Genomic DNA, 19,834 nt, shown 5'->3' on the forward strand with positions numbered 1-19,834 from the left:
TTATTTTTCGATAAAAGAAATTTAATTTTTATTATTTTAGGATTAAGTTCTTGTGTTATTTTTTAACTAGATAATAAAATTTTTTAGTTTAGTTTAACGCAAATATATATAACTGTGAAAGTGTGGGTTGGATATTGTTGATCAGTATACTGATGGTTACGTTTGCGTCTTGCAGGAGGCGGGCGACAGTTGACGGCCCCCGCCCCCGCCCCCGCCCCCACACCCGCCGTGGAGTCGTCGCCAGCGTACAGCAGCGACTCGCCGCCGTCGCCCCCGCCGCCCCCGCCGGCCCGCCGCCGCCCCCGCCCCCGGCAGCAGCCCGCCCCGCTGCCGCGACCCGCCTCTCCTGCCTCTCCGGCGTGCGCAGCTGCCACAGGTTGGGCATGTTCTCGCCTCCCGCTGCCATCTTCTGCTGTAACGAGCCACTCAAACGTCCGATCACACGCAACCGTATCGCTGGTAACACGAACATAGGAAGTGAAAGCGTCGGCATTCAAAATAGCTTCGGGTCCTCTCGGAACTTGGATAAATACACTGAGGTGGCAAAAGTCACGGGATACATCCTAATATCGTGACGGACCTCCTTCTGGCCGGAGTAGTGCTGCAATTCAACATGACATCGACTCAACAAGTCGTTGGGATTCCCCTGCAGAAATATTGAGACATGCTGTCTCTGTGGTAGCGAAACTGGTGCCGGTTCAGGATTTTGTGCACGAACTGACCTTTGAAAAATGTTCCATAAATGATTGATGGAGTTTATTTCGGCGATATGGATAGCAAATCATTCTCGCGAAACTGACAGCATTGTTCTTCGAACCAGTCGTGAAAAATTTTCATCAATAAAAATGTCATGTTTAGGAACATGATACCCGTGCATGGCTGAAAATGGTCCCCAAGTAGCCGAACATAACCATTTCCAGTAAATGATCAGTTAAATTTGAGCGGAAGACCAAGTCCATTTCATGTAAACACAGTCCACACCATTATGGAGTCAAAAAAATGGTTGAAATGGCTCTGAGCGCTTTGGGACTTAAATGCAGTGGTCATCAGTCCCCTAGAACTTAGAACTACTTAAACCTAACTAACCTAAGGACATCACACACATCCATGCCCGAGGCAGGATTCGAACCTGCGACCGTAGCGGTCGCGCGGTTCCAGACTGTAGCGCCTAGAACCGCTCGGCCACTTCGGCCGGCATTATGGAGTCACCACCAACTTGTACAGTATTTTGTTGACTGCTTGGGTCCATGGCTTCATGGCGTCTGAACCACACTCGTACCGTACCATCAGCTCTTACCAACTGAAATGGGGACTCATCCGACCCGGCCACAGTTTTCCAGTCGTCAGGGGTCCAACTAATACGGTCACGTGCGTAGGAAAGCCGCTGCGCGCGATGTCGTGCTATCAGCAAAGGCACTCGCATTGGTCGTGTGCTGCCGTAGTCCATCAACGCCAAATTTCGTCGCACTGTCTTAACGGATACGCTCGTCGTACGTTCCACATTGATTTCTGCAGTTAATTCAAGCAGTGTTGCTTGTCACACAACTCTACACAGACGCCGCTGCTCTCGGTCGTTAAATGAAGACCCTCGGCTACAGCGTTGTCCGCCGTGAGAGGTAATGCCTGAAATATGCTATTCTCGGCACACTCTCGACCCTGTGGATCTCGAAATATTGAATTCCTTAACGATTTCCGAAATGAAATGTCACTGGATATTTTTTCTTCTTTTGGTCCATACTGCCACTTCCCAAAATATGGTAAGCAAAGAGCTTGCAGTAGAAGAGATTTGTTTCACAGTAATGAAGATGAAAAATTGCTCGTGTCTCTTAAGGTATGCTCTTTTGACCCTATGTTTACTGAGACTTTTTGCTTCTAGTATCGTGTACTTTCAACTGTGTGCGTTTATGCCATTAATTATGATTCACCCTGAATGTGAGAACGCGACAGATTCTTGACATTATTAAAGTGCGGATTCACTGGTATTGTTGGAACTCCTATGGAAATCAATAATTACGAGTAGAAGGTTAATGGACAAGGGACCCTGCACTGCAGCGTGTGATAGTTGGAAATTTGAGTCGGTCAGGTGCTGTGTCCGAAAGGCCGAAATGGTTAATGAGCGGTAAATTCAGATTCGAGTGCCGAGCCAGCACAAATTTTCAGTTTCGGCATTGCTTTATCACAGTGCCCTGTGCTGCTGGAACTCAGAAGTTTCCCACTCATCCTTTCCCTTTCTTTTCCCATCCTCTATTTCATATAAAAATAAGTGCATTCTTTGTCATAATGAGGAAACGGAGCGATTTATCTGACGTCCAAAAGGGCATGGTCACTGGTTTTCGGGTCAAGGGTGGAAGCATTTCCGAAACGGCTAAGTTTGTAAACTGTTCGCGTGCCTCCGTGGTTGAAGTATACCGTGCGTCCCAAAATGGCGCTGTCCGAAACCGGTGCCGAGGCGAATATTGTGCCCCTTGGGCAAGATGGGAGGGGTGAACGACGGCTGCAGAAGTGTGTACCGACAAATGGACGTGCAACTGTTGAGCAGCTGACCACCCAGATGAACCAAGGGGCTGCCAACAATGTCTCTTCAACGACCGCTCAGCGAACGTTGTTGTGTATGGGCCTCCGCAGCCGGCTCTTGGTTCGTGCGCTCACTGCTGCTCAACCGCAACGAGGATTGGAATTTGCACCCCCCACACCGCAACTGGACGTCCACTGGATGGCAATAGGTGGCCTTTTCAGCCGAATCACATTTTATGCTCCATCGGACAGACGAGCTTTGGCGTCTACGGCGTGAAACGTCTGAAAGCAAACACCCTGCAACAGTCGCCAGAAGGGTCCAGGCCAGAGGAGGGAGTATTATGGTCTGTGGTATGTTTCCGTGGAATTCTCTGGGCGATCTCATCATTATGGGAGGCACTGTGGATCAAAATAAGTACGCATCCATCCTACCGAGCGAGGTGGCGCAGTGGTAGCACACTGGACTCGCATTCGGGAGGACGACGGTTCAATCCCGTCTCAAGCCATCCTGATTTCCCTAAGTCGTTTCAGGCAAATGCCGGGATGGTTCCTTTGAAAGGGCAAGGCCGATTTCCTTTCCAATCCTTCCCTAACCCGGGCTTGCGCCCCGTCTCTAATGACCTCGTTGTCGACGGGACGTCAAACACTAACCTAACCTAAGCATCCATCCTTGGGGAGCATGTCCACCCCTACATGCAGTTTATTTCTCGGCATGATGGCATCTACAACATGTCACACAGCTCACAGTGTACGTGGCGTGAGCACCAGGAACAGTTTACCCTCACTCTCCTCACCGCCAAACTCCCTGTATTAAAATCCAATCGAGAATCTTTGGGACAACCTTGAGCGGGCTGTTCGTGCCATAGATCCTCAACCGAGAAAACTAGCGCAGCTGGCTGCGGCACTGAAGTCGGCATGGCTCCACATCCCCGTCTGCAGCTACCAGAAACTCATTGACTCTCTTACTGCAAGTCTCGTAGTGGTCCGCGCTGCAAAAGCTGATTATTCAATCTTTTGACAGGTGGTTCAAATGGCTCTAAGCACTATGGGACTTAACATCTGAGGTCACCAGTCCCCTAGACTTAGAACTACTTAAACCTAACTAATCTATGGACATCACACACATTCATGCCCGAGGCAGGATTCGAACCTGCGACCGTAGCAGTCGCGCGGCTCCGGACTGAAGCGCCTAGAACCTCTAGGCCACTAGGCCAGCTTGACAGGGTCACATTGATTTAACTGGACAGTGTATACGTAGAACAACACAGCACTGACTGCCTAACATGTATGCGTGATTCAGACGAAATCACTGAACAAGAATGCTCCCTCCTCTCTCCAATACACACACACACGCGCGCACACACACACACTAAAACAATCGTTAGTGCACCGTTGCTTCGTTTATTCTAGTTTGGCCGCTGTGGCTGAGCGGTTCTAGGCGCTTCAGTCCGGAACCGCGCTAGAAGAAAGGATGGGGCCCCTCCACGCCCACACCAACGTGGGGACCAAACCAAAAGTTCTACTGTCACCTCCGTATAACATGTTAGTCTTTGAATCAGGAGTCACAGGATGCGGGCTGTGATGTTTCCATGCGTCTGGGTAAGATTACTCATTTACATGGCCCATCAGGAGATAGAAAGTAGACGAAAGCGATCGTAGGGTAACGGTTGTAAGGGCAGAGGAAAAAAAGCGCCAGGGCAAGCGCCAAGGGAACAAAACCTCTGCGACGGTAGGACGGGTAGTAAGGGCAGTAGCGGCTTGCGAGCTGCGACAGTGCATGCAAGGTGTGGTTGTGTTAGTGCGAGGTATCGTGCATCGTTACCTTTGTCATTGCGGAAGCTCGTTGTAGGGCTTGCTGCAGTTGCTGCGTCCCTGTAACAGTTCAAGGTTGTCATACATTAGTGGGCGATCGGTCATAGATCAGCTCACATTGTAGGGGGGTGTGTGTGGCTGGTTTGCGTGCTGTGTACAGTACGGTTTCCCTGCGATTGTTTTTCGGCGGGTCGAGCATCTGGGGTTACCAGTAGTAGCTGTGTTGCAGGGGCTCGCCAGTACTGTCGTGTTAGCGTGCTATGGACCATAGATGTTTAGTTTCTTGCCAATAGTGTATTTGGTCTACTATGTTTCCATCTATGGTTGTGGTCGTAATTACCCAGAGAAACGATAAACGGGTTACGCGAGTGTCTCGTGTTATTGTACAGTCGTGTAGAGAGCTTTTGGAATACCTGCAAGATGGTAAGTAGCCGATACTCCCGGTGAAGGTCCGCGGTACGTGTGTAGCGCGGAGCGTTACTTATGATTCTGAGTACTTTGTTCTGTATGTGCTGCAGACGGCGCAGGCGTGTGGGCGTACGTCATCAGGGGTCGAATAAGTGTAATGTACATCGCTCTAAACACCCTCCTATTCAGTGTGCTACACCTGTTAAGCATAGGGTAGAGTTGTTTGAGCCTCGCGTTTGCCTTGTTGGTCATGTGTTGAATGTGGTCCCCCCAGAGTAGTTTCCGGTCCAGCCAGACACCGAGGTATTTGACCTTCTCGCGGAAACGTATTGGGCGTGCATGTAGTGTTATTGGGTTCCAGTGCTGATGTTTGCGCAGTAGTTTCGGTCTTCTAGTGAACAGAACGACTACGCACTTGTCGACGTTTATTCTAACACGCCATTTCACCAGCCAAGGCTCTGCCGCTCTGAGTGCAGTCTGTAGTCGTGAGTTAATGTTAGACGGCTTCCAGTATTGCGCAAGGATGGGAGTGTCATCCGCGTACATTGCCATCGTCGTGTTGTGTATAGCAAGGAGGTCGTTAATGTAGAGGTTAAACAGTAAGGGCCCTAGGATGCTTCCTTGGGGTACTCCTGCCTGGATACCATGTCGTGTCGATTGTTTTCCCTGCACGTCGGTGTTGAACCGCGCAGCTGCTACTGTCGCAGGTTCGAATCCTGCGTCGGGCATGGATGTGTGTGATGTCCTTAAGTTAGTTAGGTTGAAGCAGTTCTAAGTCTAGGGGACTGATGACCTCAGATGTTAAGTCCCGTAGTGCTTAGAGCCATTTTTTTCCTAGCATAAGCAAACAAATTTACGATTTGGTTTTATCTGTTACGGTAAAATGTTCTGGCGATACCGGGTTCGGTTGGGACTTCCGTTGTTTCTTCATGAAAGTGACCAAGTTGTTTTAGTTTAGAAGTGATCTCGGTGAATAGCATTGTTAGGGTAGGTTAGCATTTACAAATAACGACAGGAGATGAGGCATAGCAAAAGCTGGAGACACGCATAACGGTATTTGCAGTAGTTTAGCACAGTTTACAATACTTCTCCGATGGGAGAAAAATTACATGGAACAATCGACAGAATTGTAAGAGTACAAAGTTCACTAAAACACAGGAAAAGAAATGCATTCTCTATAGTTTTCATTTAATAAGTAACAACCTCTGATAATTTCTTAATTAGAGTAATTGGATTATGTTCTTGTACAATAGTATGGTGCTGAACTCCACTGACCAATTTTGATGTAGCAGGACGTGTAGTTTGAAGGAAGTTTGTGTGCCAAGCAATCTCTTTTTCTCACGAAAAGCAGATTGCTGTTTGATCTTACTTGCTTACAACAGTGGTCGCTTAGGTATGAAAAGCTACGAAAACTTGGGGTCAGAGCTATCCGCAATACGGCCAAGTAACTAACAGAGTCGTATTTTAAACCTTAAAGAACAATAACTTCCTCCAAATTGCAATACGTCAACAACTGGTGCAGAAGCTGATGATTAAAGGAGGAAGCAACCAAAATTCAGGTACCAGTTACGACTTAAAGTAAAAATCTCAATCAAAAATCAAGCTCTCTCTCTCTCCAAAGACATATATAGATATTGATTTTATTATAAAAAAAAGTCATTTTACGTTCAAGCGAATTTACCACGCGCTTTCGAGTTGGACTGTACGAGCGAAGCACTCGGCCTCTGTCCATCGTAACAACTGAAGCTTGGTAAAAGGTAAACCGTAGGATTCTACCCGATACATGGACTTTTGTAGTGCGTTCGTGCATTTTTTTAATATTCTGCATACGTTTGTTAAATCATTGAGACCTTATTGGTATTGCCGGCCGCGGTGGTCTCGCGGTTCTAGGCGCGCAGTCCGGAACCGTGCGACTGCTACGGTCGCAGGTTCGAATCCTGCCTCGAGCATGGATGTGTGTGATGTCCTTAGGTTAGTTAGGTTTAAGTAGTTCTAAGTTCTAGGGGACTAATGACCACAGCAGTTGAGTCCCATAGTGCTCAGAGCCATTTGAACCTTATTGGTATTAATGAAATAGCCCATCCCAATCGCAGCTGACCACTACAGGCAGAGTTTGTGCCGCAGGATGGTCAGTGACGGTGGCGGCCAACCTGCACCAGTCCGAGGAGCTGGAGATGCGGCTGTCGTTCCCGGCGTGCGTGCACAGCGCGGTGACCAGCCAGTCGGACTCCGGCGTGGGCGAGGAGAACAGCGGCTGCCTCGTCGCCACTCCGCAGCCTCCGCCGCCGGCTCTGCCGCCCAGCCAGCCGCGCTTCACGCTCACACTGCGCAGCCGCGCGCAGCGTACGTAACTTGCCTTCTTTCTGCTCCTCATCCTCTTTTACTCCCTTATTTATTACCACTCTGGCGGTAATTTTGGACATAGCTTCGGCGAGATGCTGCATTCCGACATAAGACGTCCGTAGCGAGTGGAAAACAAGAGACCTAACAAGGGATCCTCCCCATCGCATCCCCCTCAGATTTAGTTATAAGTTGGCACTGTGGATAGGCCTTAAAAACTGAACACAGATCAATCGAGAAAACAGGAAGAAGTTGTGTGGAACTATGAAAAAAAATAAGTAAAATATACTAACTGAGTAGACGATACGCAAGATAGGCAACGTCAAGGATAGTGTGAGCCCAGCAGTGCCGTGGTCCCGTGGTTAGCGTGAGCAGCTGCGGAACGTGAGGTCCTTGGTTCAAGTCTTCCCTCGAGTGAAAGGTTTACTTTCTAAAATGTAGACTTTCATGGCCGGAAATATCATGTCCATTATAATTATCCTGAATGACGACGATAGTATTTTGGTTCTCCCAGCTGACAAAGGAAGCGCAACGGTGGTTATGGATGTGGCCGACTGTCAGAGTAAAATTACTGATCTACTGGATCAGCAAGCATATAGGAAGCTGAATAAGGACACCACTAACAACGTTCTCAGAACTGTGTCGCGGTTAATGAAAAAGTGCTCCATTGAAGAGAGTGTACAGAAAGGTCTCTGCAATTCGGTTGCGCTACCACCGAGGCTTTATGGTTTGCCCAAAATTCATAAAGAAAATGTGCCGTTAAGACCGATACTAAGTGCCATTGGTTCGCCAACCTACTCGTTAGCCAAGTTTTTGACTACGCTGTTGAAACCACATGTGGGCCGTTCGGACTCTTATATAAAGAATTCGACACATTTCATCAGCAGATTGAATGGCATAGTGGTCCAGCCGGAGGACATATTGGTCAGCTTCGATGTGGTATCGCTGTTTACCATGGTTCCACTTAATGATCTATTGGAACAGCTGGATCGAATTTTTCCTGCCGATATTTCAGAACTGTTTAAGTGTTGTTTGACGACCACATACTTCAAGTGGAATGAACAGCTTTATGAGCAAACGGATGGCATGGCTATGGGAAGCACCCTAAGTCCCGTAATTGTAAACTTCTTTATGGAGAAATTCGAAGAACAGGCCTTAGCAAAAAACTAAATGTATGGTTCCGATACGTGGATCACACGTTTGTGCTGTGGAGACGTGGTAGGGAGGAACTAAGCCGGTTCCACGAACATCTGAACAGTATAAACTCGAGAATTCAGTTTACAATGGAGGAGGAGGTAGACGGCAAATTACATTTCCTCGATGTGCTTGTTTTTAGAAACGAAAATGATAGTTTGGGCCACTCAGTATACCGCAAACCCATGCACACGGACCGTTATTTGCACCAGGATTCGAAGCACCACCCACAACAGAAGCGGGGTGTTATCAAGACGTTAGCGGACAGAGCTAGAAATATTTGTGAACCTGAGTTGCTCGACGCTGAGATGGAACATCTCCACAATGCACAAATGAAGAACGGATATTCGTCCGCCGAAATAAAACGTGCGTTGAGGCAGCCACGCAGAAATCATACTGACGTACAGGCTACCGCAAAATCTAAGGTTTTCCTGCCGTTTGTTAAAAATGTAACGGAAAGAATAGGGAGAATCTTGACGAAGCGGAATATTACCGTAATTTACAAGCCCACCAGGAAGATACAGGAATACCTTAAGCCTGCCAAGGACGCTCGCAAACCTTTGGAAAAAGCTGGAGTGTGCCGGCCGGTGTGGCCGTGCGGTTAAAGGTGCTTCAGTCTGGAACCGCGTGACCGCTACGGTCGCAGGTTCGAATCCTGCCTCGGGCATGAATGTGTGTGATATCGTTAGGTTTAAGTAGTTCTAAGTTGTAGGGGACGTATGACCACAGATGTTGAGTCCCATAGTGCTCAGAGCCATTTTTTGAAAGCTGGAGTGTATAGGATCCCATACAGCTTTGGTGATGTTTATGTGGGTACCACTAAAAGAAATGTTTCTAAACGTTTGGAAGAGCACAAGGGAAATTGTAGAAGAGGAGAAACGGAACGATCAGCTGTTGCGGAGCATGCTTTCCAGCCAGGGAACCACAATATTCGTTTCGAGGAGACGCAAGTACTAGCGGCCACAAGCGGATACTACGAAAGGCTCTATAGGGAGGCAATCGAAATCGCTAAACACCCAAATAATTTCAACCGAAAGGAGGAGGAAGTGAAATTAAACGGTATATGGATGCCGGTGTTAAAGAAGATGTGTACCACCCGTCCACTACTGGGTGATGGCAACGGCGATCGACGGCGACGGACAGCGGCCAATTGCACTGACGTTTTCAAAACACGTGACGTCACACCGCGGCGCGGGAGCGAGCGAACACGGAATTTAGCGGCAGTCAGTAGCGAGCCAGTGGGTGTGTTCGACCTTCCATCGACCTACGGACCCCCTTGAAGATGTCTCCCGCAGTCGGAGACGAAACGTTGGGAATTGAGACAAAATTAATCAACCGACCACGGCATAACAGCCAGAATAATTATAATGGACAGGTTTACTTTCAATATTTTCGCAAAGTTATGATCTTTCCGTTCGTTCAAAGACGCTCTCTTCACTTTAATAAGTTTAGCGTCTGTGTTTTGCGACCGCGCCGCAAAACCGTGCGACTAGTAGACGAAAGGACGTGCCTCTCCAATGGGAAACGAAAACATTTGATCGCAAGGTCATAGGTCAACCGATTCCTCCACAGGAAAACACGTCTGATATATTCTATACGACACTGGTGACGGCATGTGCGTCACATGATAGGAATATGTTGTTGATCTACCTAACTTGTACACTTGGCAAATGGGTAAAAAGATTCTTCTACCTTATCCGATTTAGGTTTTCTTGTGGATGTGATAATCACTCCCAAAAAGTGATGAAAACACAAGAGTTTGTCACATAAACTGAAAATAAAAAATTAAACTTTTCACGCGAGGGAAGACTTGAACCAAAGACCTCTCGTTCCGCAGCTGCTCACGCTAACGACGGGACCACGGCACTGCTGAGCTCCCACTAACCCCGATGTTGCCTACCTTGCGCATGGATTACTTAGTTTGTATATTTTGCTTATTTTTTCATAGTTCCACACAACTTCTTCCTGTTTTCTCGATTGATCTGTGCTCAGTTTTTCAAGGCCTATCCACTGTGCCAACTTGTAACTAAATCTAAAGGGGGTGCGATGGGGAGGTTCCCTTTTAAGTAATAACAATAAAGTCCCGGGAAAGCAAGATGGCGTCAGTTGCTTCGAGATACAGGATATAAACGATAATTGTTTACAGCGTATCACAGTATTTGATTTAGGATATTTGTGGTGTTGCAAGCTGGGGAATAATCTCAAATTCGTCCACAAAAGCCATCTAAGCTACAGTACGTGAGCACCGCGGAAGATTTTCAATATCTTCTCGCTCTATTACGGCACCGGCGTAGTCGGCTACTTCGTTAAAATTATTCATTTAACCTTTTCCCTGACGGTAACGAAAGAAAAACAACTTTTGTACATGTTATGCAAAAACTAATTACGTTTACCATTCGATCAAAACTTCTCCCGTACGAGCGCAGCAATATCGTAGTAAGAAGACCTAACAAACAAAACCATTTAACTGTCGATCTTACCCTGTTAAGATTCGCTATATGTTGAGGTAAGATTTACCCAAACGTCAAAATCAGATTTTTTAAGTGAAACAACAAAGGGTTTTCAATATTCAAGGACGATTTTAGCTGAAATCTAGCCGGCGCGCATGCGGTGCAGGTTAAGTGGCTTTCGTGACCAATTTGATGTTGTGCTCCGATTTGATGAACCGCAAGTGTCCTGCGTCAATTTTTTCGTCTCGACTTCACCTTCACCACAGCGGTACGTTGTGAACAGTTATCGTTTTTTCATCTTCTATACATGAGAAAATATTTTGTGTCGAAAGCGTTCCGAAAGGCAGATTCAGTCGTCTACCTGGAGAGGTTTTTCTGTCCTTCCTCACAATGACGCCTTTTGCTTCGGGAACTGTGAGAGTTGTGTGTAAAGTGTACAGCACAAGTGTAGGTGTGTGTAGTGTGGTGTCATGTTTGTGCTGGATGATGATGAGAGAAGGGAAAGGGTGAAACCCAGTGCCGCCACATACCCTGTCCCTCTCGAATAGCCCCCGTCCCCAGACGACGGATGGATCACCATCGACATTGTTACATGCCCTCACTTCACGAGATGCTGTTGAGAGGTTTGGACTTCAATCCAAGACATTTCTGCAAAGACCTTACGAAATCACCTCTCCTCAACTTTGACGTAAAGGCGAAGGGAAAAGATTAAAATTCAGTAAAACAGTCTCGATTGCAACAGATGTTTATTTTGGTTGGTACCCGATGTCGGTCTAGAGTTTAGATTATCTTCAGGCCGTAATTACTGCAGTACAATAGCAATACATGTTCAGAGGGATTTCTGTACAAAGATATGGTAATAGCACTAAAAAACCTCTGAAATAAAAGCTAAAATAATAACAAAGTAAGTTTTTCTACCCATGATGCCCGCTGGTGGCTTGTGGAAGGAGCTTTATTCGTAACATTATGGACGTGTACTGTTGAGTAACGCAGCAACACTAGAGGATATACAGGACGAGTCACTAACTATTGCCACCAAGAATAATTCCGAAAGTATGACGGAAGCTGAAACGTTTGTGGGACAAAAGTTGAGTGGGATAACGGGGGCCATAATATGACGTTGGTTTTTTGTTGCTAAATGGGGTCCCTTCAGAGCTATGAAAGTCAACTTTGTTTTTTAAATGGGATGCAATAGTTCGGTACTTATTTTCTGATAGCAGCCATCGAGACGTATGAAATGGTTCAAATGGCTCTAAGCACTATGGGACTTAACATCTGAGGTCATCAGTCCCCTAGACTTAGAACTACTTAAGCCTAACTAACCTACATCACACACAGCGATGCCCGAGGCAGGATTCGAACCTGCGACCGTAACATCAGCGCGTTTCCGGACTGAAGCGCATAGAACTGCTCGGCCAAATCCAATGATGTGTAACAGTAGGGTCTTTGAAGGTCACGAAGGTGGCATGAACGTCCATTCACAGAAGGTGTTCGAAGTGATGACCATTGGTACCAATGCAGTGCTGCAGTCTTCTTATCATGGATTGAGTGGTATTCCTTATCACATCGGCACTTATCGACGCACATGCTCTGACAATTCTCTCTCGCACATCTTCAGGTGTAGTTGGAACGTCTTTACAAACAATGTCTTTTACACGAAGCAAAAATCCACAGGCGTCAAGTCAGGCGAACGAGCCGGCCACGACACATCTCCTCCGCGTCGAATCCAACGATTTCGGAATTGTCTCTGCAACTCATTTACAGCCATCAGCGAAAACTGCGCCGGACACCCTTCGCGTTGATACTACATTCTGTTCCTTGTTTGTAAAGGTATTTCTTCCAATAACAGACCTAATATTTCTTGTAGGAATGTGGTGTCCTACCGACCATTAAGATTTCCTTCGATGAAATAGGGGCCCATAATTCTGTCCTCCAGAAACCCACACCATACGTTCACCGACCACGGTTTGTGGTGTGCAACTTGCCGCAGTCGACATGCATTTTCAGTTGCCCAATGATGCATGTTATGCAAATTAACATTTCCATGGTTCGTAAATAAAATCAAACTAATAAATGTGTCATCCCTCTGAATCCGAAGTTAAGCCCATCGGCAGAATTCAATGCGACGCATACAATGCGTAACAGTTAATTCTTGGTGGAGACTGATATGGTAAGGATGATATTTATGGCGATGCAGAAGACGAATAACACTACTGTGGCTCATACCAAATTCCCTTCCACTTTGACGCGACTAATACAAGGTTCTCGAACTAAAGTGGCAAGAGTACCAATTTCCGTTTCCTCGTTAGTAACTTTCCCTTGCCGGATATGTTTCCGATGCGTTAAAGATCCAGTTGTTCTCAATTTATCATACACATATTTAAATGTACGACGTGAGAGTGAGTACGTTGAGGCTATCTTTTGCCGTATAACACTCTAGCTCTCACTGAATTTCGTTGGCATTCTCCCTAAATGAGAAGCATATAGACTTGTTCTTCGAAGGAATACATCAATCACATTCGCTTGATTTGACGATACTAGTCTTACCGTTCCTATTAGTGTTGTATTGTGAAACTGTCGAATGGTATTTACATGTCAATGGCGCGTTAGATAGATACGCCGTATTCGGCGAATATTTACTATTTGCACGATATACGAGAGAGAATTGTCAGAGCATGTGCTTCGATAAGTGCCTAAGTGATAAGAAGATTGCAGCACTGCATTGATACCAATGGTCATCACTTCGAACACCCTCTGTAAATGGACGCTCATGCCACATTTTTGACATTAGTTGACCTTCAAAGACCTTACTGTTACACATCATTGAATTCGTCTCGATAGCCGCTGTCAGAAAATAAGCACACACTATAGCATCCCATTTAAAAAAACAAAGTTGACCTTCATATTTCTGACGCGACACCACCTAGCAACAGAAAACCAACGTCATATAATGGCATCCGTTATCCCGTGCAACATTTGTCCCACAAACTTTTCAGCAGCTATCATACTTTCAGAGTTATTCTAAGTGCAACAGTTAGTGACTCACCCTGTATTAGTGCAAGCTCCGCCCATCGTATACATCATTACATCATTAACAACCAATTATGTGCCTCTTACAGGGTGACAATTACTGAAGTATATGAAAAAAAACAGAAATTAGTAACAACGTGTAAACGTCACTACAGATATTCGGATTTAGTTTATGACATGTTCGACATGCCTGCCATCATTGGCGATGATGTGGTGCAGACGAATAGCGAAATTCTGCATGACCCGCAGAACATCGATGCTGTCAATGATATCCTGAATGGCTGTTTTCATTTCAGCAATAGTTTTGGAATTAGTGCTGTACACTTAGTCTTTAATACAGCTCCAAAAAAAGGAGTCGCATGTGTTCAGATCTGGAGAATATGGCGGCCAATAGAGGACCATGTCAGTGGCCTGTGGGTACCCCAGAGCCAGAATACCGTCCCTAAAGCACTCCTGCAGGACATAAAACACTCTCCTGCTTCGGTGGGGTCGAGCTCCGTCTTGTATGAACTACATCTTGTTGAAATCAGGGTCACTTTGGATAATGGGGATGAAATAATCTTCCAAAACCTTCATGTACCGTTCGGTAGTCACTGTGCCATCAAGGAATATCTCACCGATTATTCCGTGACTGGACATTGCACACCATACAGTCACCAGTTGAGGGTGAAGAGACTTCTCGATCGCGAAATGTGGATTCTCTGTCCCCCAAATGCACCAATTTTGCTTTTTGACGAACCCATCCGAATGAAAGTGGGCTTCGTCGCTAAACCAAACCATTCAGCGCATACTAATTCCCATCATGCCCCGCGGCCAACCGTGTAGTTTGAACATCCGAAGGCAAACCGTTCAGAAGTTACGACGATTTTATTTCATATACACTCCTGGAAATTGAAATAAGAACACCGTGAATTCATTGTCCCAGGAAGGGGAAACTTTATTGACACATTCCTGGGATCAGATACATCACATGATCACACTGACAGAACCACAGGCACATAGACACAGGCAACAGAGCATGCACAATGTCGGCACTAGTACAGTGTATATCCACCTTTCGCAGCAATGCAGGCTGCTATTCTCCCATGGAGACGATCGTAGAGATGCTGGATGTAGTCCTGTGGAACGGCTTGCCATGCCATTTCCACCTGGCGCCTCAGTTGGACCAGCGTTCGTGCTGGACGTGCAGACCGCGTGAGACGACGCTTCATCCAGTCCCAAACATGCTCAATGGGGGACAGATCCGGAGATCTTGCTGGCCAGGGTAGTTGACTTACACCTTCTAGAGCACGTTGGGTGGCACGGGATACATACGGACGTGCATTGTCCTGTTGGAACAGCAAGTTCCCTTGCCGGTCTAGGAATGGTAGAACGATGGGTTCGATGACGGTTTGGATGTACCGTGCACTATTCAGTGTCCCGTCGACGATCACCAGTGGTGTACGGCCAGTGTAGGTGATCGCTCCCCACACCATGATGCCGGGTGTTGGCCCTGTGTGCCTCGGTCGTATGCAGTCCTGATTGTGGCGCTCACCTGCACGGCGCCAAACACGCATACGACCATCATTGGCACCAAGGCAGAAGCGACTCTCATCGCTGAAGACGACACGTCTCCATTCGTCCCTCCATTCACGCCTGTCGCGACACCACTGGAGGCGGGCTGCACGATGTTGGGGCGTGAGCGGAAGACGGCCTAACGGTGTGCGGGACCGTAGCCCAGCTTCATGGAGACGGTTGCGAATGGTCCTCGCCGATACCCCAGGAGCAACAGTGTCCCTAATTTGCTGGGAAGTGGCGGTGCGGTCCCCTACGGCACTGCGTAGGATCCTACGGTCTTGGCGTGCATCCGTGCGTCGCTGCGGTCCGGTCCCAGGTCGACGGGCACGTGCACCTTCCGCCGACCACTGGCGACAACATCGATGTACTGTGGAGACCTCACGCCCCATGTGTTGAGCAATTCGGCGGTACGTCCACCCGGCCTCCCGCATGCCCACTATACGCCAATGCTGCGCAGCTAGCGCCATTCGACGGCCAACACCGCGGTTCCTGGTGTGTCCGCTGTGCCGTGCGTGTGATCATTGCTTGTACAGCCCTCTCGCAGTGTCCGGAGCAAGTGTGGTGGGTCTGACACACCGGTGTCAATGTGTTCTTTTTTTCATTTCCAGGAGTGTAGTTCAATAATTGTCACCCCGTGCGTGAGATACGCTGCTTTGAATGGTGTATTCGAATTTACAAGAGGAATGGATATAGAAATATATACAAAAATTAAACACACAAATGTTCAAGACAAATCCTATCGTAATTCATTTAAAGAAGGGAAGTAACAGACATTATTTGATCGTTTCTGTGTGTAGACCGCCCTCTATGGGCATTGTATGAAGTCGTGGAAAGTAGTCGTAGCACAGATGGCTGTATTTGGTTACCATATCAATGACTTGCCGGTATCGATATTACTCTCCAGCGAGGCCGGCCACAGGCACCACGGCAGAGAGGAGGCAGCCACTGTCTGATGTCGAACGTCGTGTTTCAGCTTTGATACACGATATTAGCGAAGAAACTGACTGCCACAATTCGGTCTCCAGTGGTCAGAATAAACCGCTGGAGTGATCACTCGCATGGAATCACTCGCATGGACTGTACATCAGTGTCAAAGAACCTGGTTATAAACTTGGACAAATTCTGGCTCCAAAATTTAGCATTGACGAAATATTTCGTAGAGTGTAATAATACACTGATAATATAAATAAATTCTGTATGAAATAACGTGAAAGTAAGGCACACCAAAAAATATAAATTTGTCACCACGTTTACTACCGACAGAAATCGCGTATATAAAAGAAGCACGTATGGTATATGTAAAATAAGCGTCAGTAAGAGAATGAATAACTATTACAGAAAACAGTTTGTCAAACCGTTTTATATTAAAATCATAAAATATTTGGTTGAAAGAACCCATTATGTTGTCCTCGACGGCGAGTCACCATCCATGGGTATAACTACGGTACGAGGATGTGTACAGACTGTTTTACTGAATTTTAACATTCTTTACTATCGCTATTTATACTCTATTGACAGAATGCTTTATAAACTTTCGAAGGGAAAACGGGCAACAGCACGTGGTGTACACAAGCGGTTACCCACCGAAGTACTGACCATGCTCTAAGGCGCTGCAGTCATGGGCCGACCGATGTGGCCGAGCGGTTCTAGGCGCTTCAGTTCGGAACCGTGCGACCGCTACGCTCACAAGTTCGAATCCTGCTTCGGGCATGGATGTGTGTGATGTCCATAGGTTAGTTAGGTTTAAGTAGTTCTAAGTTCTAGGGGACTGATGGCCTCAGATGTTAAGTCCCATAGTGCTCAGAGCCATTTGAACCATTTTTTTTTTTTTTTTTTTTTTTTTTTGCGGTCATGGACTGTGCGGCTGATCCCGGCGGAGGTTCGAGTCCTCCCTCGGGCATGGGTGTGTATGTTTGTCCTTAGGGTACTTTAGGTTAAGTAGTGTGTAAGCTTAGGGACTGATGGCCTTAGCAGTTAAGTCCCATAAGATTTCACACACATTTGAACATTTTTGAACTGACCATACCCAACATGGCTCAACTACGGCGACGTGATGAGAACCCGTGCATTCAACGAGTTAAGGCCGTTGGCGTAAAAGCTGCTTTAATGCGGATTTATTCAAAAACAGATTAGGTGAAGCGACTACCTTCAAGTCACAGATGAACAACTCATCATGTTCATGGAAGGTTCTTTTGCGTCAAATACATAATCATTATGCTGAAACTGATAATAATTTTGGATATGACGCGTTATGCTCATCCGCGACTTGAAGATGGTCGCTTCACCAAATTTTGTTATCCGTGAATAAATACACATTACAGCAGCTTTTGGTGGCTACCATCATGACGTTCTTTAAATATACACGAGAGGTGTCGTCAGTGTGTTATAAAAGATGCCGAAAGGAATATTTGAAAAAAATTGTGATTTATAGCTATGTCCTGTTTGATGTACAAGGTCAGTCAAATGAAAACGAGACAGATATAAAAAAAAGAAGTAACGTGTTTGTTATTTCAAACGTAATTGCCGTAACTGTTAATTCATTTATCCCACTGTGAGGCAACACAGTCAATGCCTTCATGGGCGGGCCCACGTGTTGCCAAAATTGTTTTGACAACATTGCAGAAGTTTCTCTAGGAAGCCCTTACACAGCCTCCGTGCAGTTACCATATCAATCCAGAAAGGCCCGTACAGGATCCGCAACATGCGGTCGTACATTATCCTGCTGAAGTGTAGGGTTTCGCAGGGATCGAATGAAGGGTAGAGCCACGGGTCGTAACACATCTGAAATGTAACGTCCACTGTTCAAAGTGCCGTCAATGCGAACAAGAGGTGACCGAGACGTGTAACCAATTGCACCCCATTCCATCACACCGGGTGATACGCCAGTATGGCGATGACGAATACACGCTTCCAATGTGCGTTCACCGCGATGTCGCCAAACACGGATGCGACCGTCATGATGCTGTAAACAGAACCTGGATTCATTCGAAAAAATGACGTTTTGCCATTCGTGCACCCAGGTTCGTCGTTGAGTACACCATCGTAGGCGCTCCTGTCTGTGATGCAGCGTCAAGGGTAACCGCAGCCATGGTCTCTGAGCTGATAGTCCATGCTGCTGCGAAGGTCGTCGAACTGTTCGTGCAGATGGTTGTTGTCTTGCAAACGTCCCCATCTGTTGACTCAGGGATCGAGACGTGGCTGCGCGATCCGTTACAGCCATGCGGATAAGATGCCTGTCATCTCGACTGCTAGTGATACGAGGCCGTTGGGATCCAGCACGGCGTTCCGTGTTACCCTCTTGAACCCACCAATTCCATATTCTGCTAAAAGTCACTGGATCTCGACCAACCGGCCGCGGTGGCCGTGCGGTCCTAGGCGCTGCAGACCGGAACCGCGGGACTGCTACGGTCGCAGGTTCGAAACCTGCCTCGGGTATGGATGTGTGTGATGTACGTAGGTTAGTTAGGTTTAAGTAGTTCTAAGTTCTAGGGGTCTGGTGGCCTAAGATGTTAAGTCCCATAGTGCTCAGAGCCATTTGATCCATTTGATCTCGACCAACGCGAGCAGCAATGTCGCGATACGATAAACCGCAATCGCGATAGGCTACAATCCGACCTTTATTAAAGTCGGAAACGTGATGGTACGCATTTCTCCTCCTTACACGAAGCATAACAACAACGTTTCATCAGGCAACGCTGGTCAACTGCTGTTTGTGTATGAGAAATCGGTTGGAAACTTTCCTCATGTCCGCACGTTGTAGGTGTCGCCACCTTGTGTGAATGCTCTGAAAAGCTTATCATTTGCATGTCACAGCATCTTCTTCCTGTCGGTTAAATTTCGCGTCTGTAGCACGTCATCTTCGTGGTGTAGCAATTTTAATGGCCAGTAGTGTACTTTCCATGACTCACTAAATATCTCAGAGCTTTCTGCTCTGGGTTTCAGCCAGCTCTCGGTCACAAGAATAATATGAACGCGATAACTTTCTGGAGGGCAGTAAATTCGGGAACTTTGCTACGAATACTTTGACAATTTACTGATAAAATTTTGATAGTGGAAGTATTTTTACACTGAACACTGTCTGATTTCGCTATCTGCGTGTCGTCTGGCGAGTGTTCATCATAATACCTTACACTACTGCCTAGCCTAAAAAACGTCCATGGCATTCTACAAGTACCTTGCTACCCGAGTAGCTGCTTCCCTTGCACCTCTGACCTGTCCAGGGGAGTCCTACAACATTTTTGTCAATTGCAAAGAACACTCCCACTCCTATGGCGTCTAATCTGTCCATGACTCGCTAAATATCTCAGTTTTCTACTTCGGGTTTCAGCCAGTTCTCGGTTCCAAGAATAATTTGAGCCTGAGAACTTTCCTGGAGGGCAGTAAAATTCGGGACATAGGTTACGAATACTTCGACAGTTTACTGATAAAATTTTGAAATTTGAAATGTCTTTACTCTGAATGCAGTCTGAGGTTCCTAGAGTCCTAAAATTCTCTTCCGATAACGTAGGTCCTGATATCTGCAGCGACGA

General features: G+C 46.7%; 1 protein-coding gene across 1 annotated transcript in view; it reads left to right on the plus strand.

Annotated features, from left to right (window-relative positions):
* The first annotated feature begins 285 nt into the window (after positions 1 to 285).
* LOC126469558 (uncharacterized) overlaps positions 286 to 19,834 on the plus strand; it is a 67,653-nt gene continuing 48,104 nt past the window's right edge. The window contains exons 1-2 of the mRNA XM_050096677.1: positions 286 to 376; positions 6,859 to 7,077. Of these exons, the coding sequence (XP_049952634.1) occupies positions 6,909 to 7,077 (169 nt within the window). The 5' untranslated portion in view covers positions 286 to 376; positions 6,859 to 6,908. The remainder of the gene's footprint in view (positions 377 to 6,858; positions 7,078 to 19,834) is intronic.

The sequence above is a fragment of the Schistocerca serialis genome, chromosome 3 (assembly GCF_023864345.2).
Source record: "Schistocerca serialis cubense isolate TAMUIC-IGC-003099 chromosome 3, iqSchSeri2.2, whole genome shotgun sequence".
Taxonomy (NCBI): domain Eukaryota; kingdom Metazoa; phylum Arthropoda; class Insecta; order Orthoptera; family Acrididae; genus Schistocerca; species Schistocerca serialis.